At 50.8% G+C, this 10,664-nt stretch overlaps 1 protein-coding gene across 1 annotated transcript; it reads left to right on the forward strand.

Annotated features, from left to right (window-relative positions):
- The first annotated feature begins 4,008 nt into the window (after window positions 1-4,008).
- On the forward strand, window positions 4,009-8,510 carry FZD2 (frizzled class receptor 2). Its single transcript, XM_011985924.1, has one exon. It carries the CDS (start codon window positions 4,922-4,924, stop codon window positions 6,617-6,619), a length of 1,698 nt encoding a protein of 565 aa, XP_011841314.1. The 5' UTR covers window positions 4,009-4,921; the 3' UTR covers window positions 6,620-8,510.
- Window positions 8,511-10,664: the final 2,154 nt, after the last annotated feature.

Consider the following 10,664-nt stretch of genomic DNA (forward strand, 5'->3'; position numbering starts at 1 on the left):
TCTCTACTAAAAATACAAAAATTAGCTGGGTGTGATGGCATGCGCCTGTAATCCCAGCTACTCAGGAGGCTGAGGTAGGAGAATCGCTTGAACCCAGGAGGTGGAGGTTGGAGTGAGCTGAGATTGCGGCACTGTACTCCATCCTGGGCGACAGAGTGAGGCTCCGTCTCAAAAAAAAAAAGATGATGTCTGGCTATGTTGCCCAGGCTGGTTCCAAACTCCTGACCTCAAGTGACCCTCCTGCCTCAGCCTCCCAAAGTGGAATTGCAAGCATGAGCCACCGTGCCTGGCCATAAATTTGTTAAGTGAATAAGAGCACACAATTCTTTTTTTTTTTTTTTGAGAGGGAGTCTCACTCTGTCGCCCAGGCTGGGGTGCAGTGGCCGGATCTCAGCTCACTGCAAGCTCCGCCTCCCGGGTTTACGCCATTCTCCTGCCTCAGCCTCCCGAGTAGCTGGGACTACAGGCGCCCGCCACCTCGCCCGGCTAGTTTTTTTTGTATTTTTTAGTAGAGATGGGGTTTCACGGTGTTAGCCAGGATGGTCTCGATCTCCTGACCTCGAAGAGCACACAATTCTTACAGACATTAGGGGCTACGTGATGCAGGAGACAGAACACAGCTTTATGAGCCAAACAGGCCTGGGTTTCAATCTCACCTCTGCCACATACTATGTGACTTTGGGAAAGCTGCCAGATCTCACCTAGGGTGGATTCTTCATCTATAAACAAAAACCAATACCCACTTTGTAGACATACACATGTGCAGAACCTAGTAGGAGCTCAAAAAATGGTAGCGTTTGGCTGGGCATGGTGGCTCATGCCTGTAACCCCAGCATTTTGAGAGGCTGAAGTGGGCGGATCATGAGGTCAGGAGTTCGAGACCAGCCTGACCAACGTGGTGAAACCCCGTCTCTACCCATAATACAAAAATTAGCCAGGCATGGTGGTGCCCGGCTGTAGTCCCAGCTACTTGGGCAGCTGAGACAGGAGAATTGCTTGAAGCTGGGAGGTGAAGGTTTCAGTGAGCCGAGATCATGCCACTGCACTCCAGCCTAGTCTCTCTCTAGAGACTCTGTCTCTAAATAAATAAATAAATAAATAAATAAATAAATAAATGGGTAGCAATTCCCCTAGGTCTCCGAGGATGCCTGCTGAATAAATATTTAATTCAACGTAACTTCTTGTTTTAAAAGGTGCTTTATGATTATGAAATGTATTTTTATCCTTCTGAAATTATTTTGGATGTGGAGTCTCACATTTTAAAAATCTATTGGTTTATTCCTACTTGGCAGATGGGAAAACTGAGTTTCAAAGAAGTAAAGTGACTGTTCCAAGGCTGTAGGGTTAGTGGCAGGGTTACAAATCTGGTCCAAGTCAACGACCAAGCTAATTTATTTATTTATTTAGCGGTCTCACTCTTGTCCGGGCTGGAGCACAGTGGCATGATGACAACTCACTGTAGCCTGAACTTCCTGTGCTCAAGCGATTCTCCCACCTCAGCCTTCCAAGTAGCTGGGACCACAGGCATGCACCACCATGCCCAGCTAATGTTTTAAAATTTTTGTAGAGACAGGGGTCTCACTTTGTTGCCCCAGCCGGTCTCAAACTCTGGCTTCAAGCAATTCTCCTGCCTTGGCCTCTCAAAGTGCTGGGATTAAAGGCATGAGCCATTGCATCCTGCCCAAGCTAATTTTTAAAAACTCAGAAATAAGTGCTGTGTCTATGACAAATGGCATCCTTTAGTTACAGGGCTCTTGTACTCAAGAGGCAGGTTGGCAGAATGAGAAGTGCTGTAGGTAGGCCTGTAATCTGAAGATGCAGGTTCTGATCCTGTTCATACTCAGGTCCCTCACGTGAAGAGCAAGAGTAAACATGAAATACTATGATTTCTCCTTATTTCATGTGCAAAGGCTAGACAAGTGTAACATCTTCATGGAATCACTTTTCTTCTGGGCTACTATAAACTTTTTTTTTTTTTTTTTTGAGACAAAGTCTCACACTCTGTCACCCAGGCTGGAGTGCAGTGGTGAAACCTCAGCTCACTTCAACCTCTGCCTCCCAGGTTCAAGCGATTCTCCTGCCTCAGCCTCCTGAGTAGCTGGGACTACGGTCATGCGCCACCATGCCCAGCTAATTTTTGTGTTTTTAGTAGAGACGGGGTTTCACTATGTTGGCCAGGTTGGTCTCAAACTCCTAATCTCAGGTGATTGCCCGCCTTGGCCTCCCAAAGTGCTGGATTACAGGCATGAGCCACTGCCCCTGGCCTACTATAAATTCTTGAAGGGCAGATGCTGTATCTTTTCCCACATTTTCCATAGCACCTATTATGCTGGTCTGAAATAAATAAAAGTGTGTTGAAGGAATGAAAGGTTGCCTGAGTGAATGGAAGAATGTCCTCTGTTTTCTGTTTCCAGCTCCCCAGCTCCCCGTCTGCCTTGGGGTGACTTGGAGAGGGGATAACTGTCATTCAGGCCTGGCCCTAGGGCAGGAAAACGGGTTTGTCATAGAAGGAAATCGAAGATGCTGCGTTTACATTGGAGATTTGCTCTCAATTTCCTATCCAACTGTGAGCTTCCTGAATGGGGTATAGGAGCCTGTCATTCATTTTTGTTTCCACTGCTCAGCTTCCAGGCTTGGTACTAGCTCTCAAGATGCTTTGAGATGGACTAGGCAGGAGGTCTGAGGACCAAAAGCTCAGGCTCAGATGGAGCAGAGAGAGGACAACATTCCCATCCTTAGACTGCTCTGAGAGAAAATGGGCTTGCTGGTGGAATAGAGATGGGTGGGCCGGAAATTGGATGCAGAAAAAAAGGCATATCTCCCCCCTCCCACGACACCCACTCATGCCCCAATTTTGAAGGAAAACTTTCATCCTGGTGTAGGGAAAAGGCAACTTCCCCTGGAGGTAATAAGGAACATTTTCAAGTTGTAAGGAACCGGAACATCTTTGTATCATTCATTCAATCAGGAAAAAAAAATTTTTTTTTTAAAATCCTGTCAAACCTGGATCCCTTTGTATCCATCTACTTAGAATATTCTTTCCTTCTCCTTACTCCTTTCTTCTTTTTGTTATTTTTCTTCTGCTGCTGTTATTGTTTAAAACAATTCATTTCTATATTGGAGCAAGAAACATTTCACCAGACTGTGAGGATTTGGCCCATACTGTGAAGCAAAGGGGCTTTCTAAACTCAATTTTCTTTCTTCTTTTTAAGTCCCCCCCTTCCCCTGTCCCTCGGGAGAGACAACAGAAAATAATTGATCCATCATCCAGTATCAGGCCCAGGAGATTTACATGCAAATTCCTCCTCGACCCCCTTTCTCAAATTTAAAATCCTGGAAGGGAAAAAAAAAAAAATTCTAAAAGTAGCAGGAACCCTGCTGGCCACCACCCACCCTTCACCAGGTGAGAGATATGGAGGGGATAACTCACCACAACCCCCTAGTCTCCTCCTACCTCACACACGCCACCCCTCTCTGGTGTGGAACTACTTAAGATTTGGGTAAAACTCCCCTCCCGTCCTGGAGACGGGATCTGGAAGCTTTTTAGGGGGCGGAGGTGGAGGTGGGGAGGCAGAAGGAAAATTCCCCCAAATGTTCATCAGGCCTAAGAAAGTCGTCCCTTCACTCAAAATTGCCCGTCACCCCCCGTCCCCCACCATTAACTTTCGATTAAGACCTCCTCCTTAGGGCAACTAAACTTTACTTTGCACAATTAAGATTTGCCGCAGAAGAAGCGGGAGGGAGAAGCCGCAGCTCCGGGCCATTCTCCTTCCCTTCGCTCCCAACAAGCCCCCCGCCCCTACCCTCCAGCTCCGGGCCTCCGAGTTCCTGAGTTTTCTCACTTTGAGGTGCCACCGAACACAAAGAACCATAATGGGCTCCTTTGTGCTGGCTACGGGGCAATTACGCCTCGGAGTCCTGGTCCCTTTAAGAGCCTCTTAAAGAGACAGGCTCCCATTTTCCAGAGGGTTTTTAAGGGTGTGTGGAGGGGGAGGCGAGGCGTCTACGTGTAAAGTGAAGTGAAACTTTCGCCTGGGCTCCAGAAAGAGCGGACAGAAAAGGTCTTTGTAAATTGTTAGTTTTTTTTTTTTTTAAAGTCTCACTTTTAATTTTTAAATTTGAGATGTTTCATTCGATTTGAAAAATTCGACTAGGAATAGGTGGGGTTCGATGATCGGGGGCGGAGGCAAAGGTTTAAAGAGTCCCCACCCAGGGCACCTCGGGCCAGGAAGAGGAGTGAGTCAGGGTTGAGTAGTGTCCCCCGATCGCGCCTCGGCGACTCCGGAGAAACCCCGGGCTGGGCAAACAGCCCTTAATATAATAATAGCTTGTCTCTTTAAAAAGCAAAAGGCGGGGTGGGGGGGAAAGTTTTGTTGGCATCTGGTTTCTGATCTCATTATGTTGCGGTCGACCAATCCAGCCCTCGGGCCTGGTCCTCGGGTTTAAATCTGATTGGCCGAGAGCACATTTTGGGATGGTGCTTAGAGCTCGACGGGGTGGTTTCAAGGATCCCTTTTTTGGGGGGCCGAGGAGAGGGCGGGGCCGTCAGCGGGGGCCCCCTTGAAACCGACTAATTGGGATCGGAGAGGCCGAGGTGAGGGCTGGAGGAGGCACAAAGAAGTCGCTGGGTGCAGAAGGGAGGGGAGAGGGGGAGTTGAGAGGCTAGAGGAGGAGGAAGAGGAGAGAGGGCAGCGGCGCGCGGTGTCTCGGGCGGTTCAGTCCGACCGCGGCGAGCAAGCGGGCAGGCGTACCGCCCCCTCCCCCGCCCGGCCTCCCCAACTCTGCGGCCGCGAGCAAAGTTTGCAAAGAGGCGCGGGAGGCGGCGGCCGCAGCGAAGAGGCGGCGGGGAAGGAGCGCAGTCTCCGGGTTGGGGGCGGGGGCGGGGGGGCGCCAAGGAGCCGGGTGGGGGGCGGCGGCCAGCATGCGGCCCCGCAGCGCCCTGCCCCGCCTGCTGCTGCCGCTGCTGCTGCTGCCCGCCGCGGGGCCGGCCCAGTTCCACGGGGAGAAGGGCATCTCCATCCCGGACCACGGCTTCTGCCAGCCCATCTCCATCCCGCTGTGCACGGACATCGCCTACAACCAGACCATCATGCCCAACCTTCTGGGCCACACGAACCAGGAGGACGCAGGCCTGGAGGTGCACCAGTTCTATCCGCTGGTGAAGGTGCAGTGCTCGCCCGAACTGCGCTTCTTCCTGTGCTCCATGTACGCACCCGTGTGCACCGTGCTGGAACAGGCCATACCGCCGTGCCGCTCTATCTGCGAGCGCGCGCGCCAGGGCTGCGAGGCGCTCATGAACAAGTTCGGTTTTCAGTGGCCGGAGCGCCTGCGCTGCGAGCACTTCCCGCGCCACGGCGCGGAGCAGATCTGCGTGGGCCAGAACCACTCCGAGGACGGAGCGCCCGCGCTGCTCACCACCGCGCCGCCACCGGGACTGCAGCCGGGAGCCGGGGGCACCCCGGGCGGCCCGGGCGGCGGCGGCGCTCCCCCGCGCTACGCCACGCTGGAGCACCCCTTCCACTGCCCGCGCGTCCTCAAGGTGCCATCCTATCTCAGCTACAAGTTTCTGGGCGAGCGTGATTGTGCTGCGCCCTGCGAACCCGCACGGCCCGATGGTTCCATGTTCTTCTCACAGGAGGAGACGCGTTTCGCGCGCCTCTGGATCCTCACCTGGTCGGTGCTGTGCTGCGCTTCCACCTTCTTCACTGTCACCACTTACTTGGTAGACATGCAGCGCTTCCGCTACCCAGAGCGGCCTATCATTTTTCTGTCGGGCTGCTACACCATGGTGTCGGTGGCCTACATCGCGGGCTTCGTGCTCCAGGAGCGCGTGGTGTGCAATGAGCGCTTCTCCGAGGACGGTTACCGCACGGTGGTGCAGGGCACCAAGAAGGAGGGCTGCACCATCCTCTTCATGATGCTCTATTTCTTCAGCATGGCCAGCTCCATCTGGTGGGTCATCCTGTCGCTCACCTGGTTCCTGGCAGCTGGCATGAAGTGGGGCCACGAGGCCATCGAGGCCAACTCTCAGTACTTCCACCTGGCCGCCTGGGCCGTGCCGGCCGTCAAGACCATCACCATCCTGGCCATGGGCCAGATCGACGGCGACCTGCTGAGCGGCGTGTGCTTTGTGGGCCTCAACAGCCTGGACCCGCTGCGGGGCTTCGTGCTAGCGCCGCTCTTCGTGTACCTGTTCATCGGCACGTCCTTCCTCCTGGCCGGCTTCGTGTCGCTCTTCCGCATCCGCACCATCATGAAGCACGACGGCACGAAGACCGAGAAGCTGGAGCGGCTCATGGTGCGCATCGGCGTCTTCTCTGTGCTCTACACGGTGCCCGCCACCATCGTCATCGCCTGCTACTTCTACGAGCAGGCCTTCCGCGAGCACTGGGAGCGCTCGTGGGTGAGCCAGCACTGCAAGAGCCTGGCCATCCCTTGCCCGGCGCACTACACGCCGCGCATGTCGCCCGACTTCACGGTCTACATGATCAAATACCTCATGACGCTCATCGTGGGCATCACATCGGGCTTCTGGATCTGGTCGGGCAAGACGCTGCACTCGTGGAGGAAGTTCTACACTCGCCTCACCAACAGCCGGCACGGCGAGACCACCGTGTAAGGGGCGTCCCCAGGCCGGACCCGCGCGGCGCTTTCCTCTGCCCGGGGTGGGGCCCTACAGACTCCGTATTTTATTTTTTTAAATAAAGAACGATCGAAACCATTTCACTTTTAGGTTGCTTTTTAAAAGAGAACTCTCTACCCAGCACCCCCACAAGGTTTGTAATTAAAACTGTAAATAGTCTTTGTAAATTTAATTATATATATTTTCTATTTAAAAGAAAAAAAAAAAAAAAAAAAAAAAAAAAAAAAAAACCAGGGGTGTGGGCGCCAGGGCTGAAGAATGAGGTGTGTGTGTGTTGGGGGATGTAGCTGGGGGAAGGGTTCTCTTTCTTAAGTGCCCTTCAAAACGCGCCCCTACTTTGGAGTTTTTTGGTGATATGGCAGGGCTGGGCCTGCTGGGAGAGGCACCCAGCCTGAGCGATGTTTTTGTTGGCTTTGAGTCGTTAGGAGTTTGTTCCATTCAACTAATATAAAAGCCAAATTTGTGAGCCTCCTCTCTGACGCTGGGCCTGTGGAAGCTGTTGGATATTTTTGAATAGGACTTGAATTCGTTTTGCTTCCTTCCCCCTTTTCTTTCCCTACTCATGTGTCCTGTCTTCTTCACTTACTCTTTGGAAAAGTCCCAACTGAGATGAAGACGTGGAAAAAAAATCGGGGTGGGGGGTGCTGGTGGGGAGAGGGCGGAGATCCGGTGAAGAATGGCTTCGGCCCCCTGGCTCCCCGGCCCCCTGGCCCCCTGGCCCCTCCCCTGCAGGCTGGAAGATCTTTCTCCTCTCTGGCTTCGCTTCTTTTCAATTCGCTGCACCAAGTGCTTCCAGTGGCCCGAAAATGCTTTTTGAAGTGTATTTTGAAACAGCCTCTACCAACACACACCCCACCAGGATACTGATCCTGCCTCCCTGCATGTCTAGGGGAAGCATTCGCCTTTGAGCAGTTGTTTGCAAATTTGGGGGGTTTGAGATGTCCTAGCATCTCTCCCCTTCTTTCCCTGCAGTCTGTTCACGCCCCCAGCCAAAAATCTCAGGCATTCAGGTTAGCAGTTTCTGGGTTGGTTTGTGTGCATTTTTGTTGTTGTTTGGGGCTTAATTTTTTCAAAAAGTGATAAAGATGGGTGGGTTGGAGGGAGGGGACTGATGGGCTGGTGGGCTTTTTAGTTTTCCTTTGACAAAAAGACTGGTTTCTTTAAAACTCCAGAAAAAAAAAGAAAAAAAAAAAGATGGTGTCTTTGCTTTAGAAGTCTCTGAACAGGCTCTTTGTGGCTATGGGGGTGGGTTGAGTGTTTACATGACATTCTATATCACAAGATCGATAGAATGTTTAAAGCAGATGTTTCTTATCTTCTCCTAACCCCCCACAAATAAAGTCAAGACTTTTTTTGAGACGGAGTCTCGCTCTGTCGCCCAGGCTGGAGTACAGTGGTGCAATCTTGGCTCACTGCAACCTCCACTGCAGCGTTTCTCCTGCCTCAGCCTCCCAAGTGGCTGGGAATACAGGTGCGCGCCACCACTCTTGGCTAATTTTTGTATTTTTAATAGAGACAGGGTTTCACCATATTGGCCAGGCTGGTCTCGAACTCCTGACCTCGTTATCTGCCCCTCTCAGCCTCCCAAAGTGCTGGAATTACAGGCGTGAGCCACAGTGCCTGGCCTGTCAAGACTTTTCTTAACTTCCTGAGAAGTGATGTCTAAAAGTATCCTTGCTAGTGTGAGAACTCCAGTTTCCAACACATACTATTTCCCTCAACTATTTGGAATATTTTAGAATTTTAATTCCAAAGGATTGGTTTGAATACAAGTATGCCTCATAACTCAGTTTTCACCATCTCCCGTTTCTTAACAGTGTAAATTAAAAGCTAATAATCATAATAATAAAGTGCATTTAATTATCTTCGAGAGATCTATCCTTTTAATTGCATTTAACAGGGTTGTAACATTTTATTAGTTTGACCAAACCACACCTCCTCCTCCCCTCTCCCCCTTACCTACTTGGTTGGGGGTGGGGCAGAGAAGAGTGCTCCCAGCCCTGGACCTTGCTCTCTTAGCTAAATGGTGATGGGAGAAATGGTGCCTTACTACCCTTTATTGGCTGTCTTCGGGACAAGGGAGAAAGTAAGTTAGAACCCCCTACTTCGAAGTGTTTGCTTGTGTTAGTTTATGTTGGGGGAGGGGAACTGGAAATGTTTGGTGGTAATTGAAGTCATATGTGGGGCTTTGTTTGGAATTGTATGAAGCCTGTGGATTTCAGCAGCACCCCCTCCCAAAAATATATAATTTCCCCCCAAATCATCTGTGTCAGTGGCTAGTTAAAGCTAGCTTTTCATCAAATGATGACAAGTGTGAGATCTCAACATGAGGTTCCCTTAATTATCAAAGAAGCAGGCGGGAGGAGGTGTCACTGCTCCCCTGGCTCCATTTGTTGCAAGATTCTAAAGGAACCCCGCAAAGGCTGCAGGAAAGAGTAAAATTACAAACAAATTGTGAGTGCCTCTCCTTGTAATAATGGTGAAAGCCAGAGAATCAGGTGGGATTTTCCAGTACCTGGTATTGAGCCCCATGGGAAGAGGAGCTGGTCTCTGTTGAAGACTGGGGAGAGCCTCTCCCACCTATAAGCCATCCAAGATCTTGGCTCTGTGTGCTTTGGATGCATTGTCCCTGGACCCTCTTACTGAGCAACCCGCTCCTCAAAATCTCCTGCCAACATAAAAGAAGAGAGCCTGAGAAACTGACAAAATAGATTATATGACTGAGGAGGAAGACAGATAAGACAATTGTATCTTTTGGAAAGAACGGATCTTAGAGATACCCTTCCCCTTCTTCAGAGGGAGTAGCCAAGGGCTGAATTACCCTACTGAAAATTGTTGTGGAGGAACCCTCCTCTCCACACCCTTGTTCTGTTTCTTAAATGAAACACTCTCAGATCACAGTTTGGGGAATTTGGGGTAAGGAGGAGAAAGTGTCCTGGAGGAAGACTCAGGTAAACCACCTGACCTCACTGCCTCAAAGGGAGAGGGCACCTCAGCTCCCTTGTTCAGAAAACCCAGTTAAAAACAGGAGCTTAGAGATCTGCTTTTGGAGATTTCTAGGTCGCCCTATGAGCAGGAAAGGGTTCCCACGTTGTAAGTGAGCTGGTCCGTCCCTCTGGAAGAGCGAGGCTTTGTGTTTGCTGGAGGGTCAGGGCCAAGAAGGAAATACACTCACCTGTGGCGCCTGGGCCAGGGGCAGGTCTTAGGCGAGCGCTGCTTTCTGCCTGCTCTTCTGCCCTCCCCCAGGGCAATGCTGTGGGGTTTCAAGGTACCAGGCATTTCTCCTCCAGACTCCCCTGTCTTAGTGATCAGGCTTTCCCTCCTCCCAGCCCAGACTTCCCTCCAGAAGACTTTAACGTTAGTTCCAAACTTTTTGCCCTTTGAGAAGATTTTTTTTTAAGAGCTAGCTCTAGAAAAAGGCCACTAAAGTTTATCAAGACAAAATTCTTCCGAACATCCCCAAAGAATTAAGATTAGGTTCAGCTCAGCGGGATGGGGGACTGCTTTTTGTTTCAAAAGCTCTTCAGGAGGGTGGGGAGCTGCTGTCCCGGGGATGCCTGCCATGGGGTCTGAGCCCGGCGAGCCCTCCCTTCTGCAGTCTCGCTACTCACTGTACCAGGGTCCCTCCTCCTCTAGAATCACTCTTCTTACCTTAAATGGATCTTAAACTTCTGGGGGCCACTGACCATCTGAGAATCTCAAAACTCTTTGGACCTCTTCCTGGAAAAAAAAAAAAAAAGACCAGATCTCTCATGAATATACAATTGTGTGTAGCTAGGAAGTTTCTAGATCATCCCTCCCTGACCTCTCTCCCTACCAGCCTGCCCCCAAACTAGTTTTCGAGTCCCTGGTCTAGACTTTTTTTTTTTTTTTTTTTTTTTTGATACTTTTGAGATGGAGTTTCGCTCTTGTTGCCCTGGCTGGAGTGCAAGCTCTGGGTGACTGTGGAGGCAAATGCCACAGGAATCACAATGAACCCCAAGACAGGCCTCTCACTTGTTTCCCGTGTTTTTTTTTTTTT

The sequence above is a fragment of the Mandrillus leucophaeus genome, unplaced genomic scaffold (assembly GCF_000951045.1).
Source record: "Mandrillus leucophaeus isolate KB7577 unplaced genomic scaffold, Mleu.le_1.0 Scaffold290, whole genome shotgun sequence".
NCBI classification, from domain to species: domain Eukaryota; kingdom Metazoa; phylum Chordata; class Mammalia; order Primates; family Cercopithecidae; genus Mandrillus; species Mandrillus leucophaeus.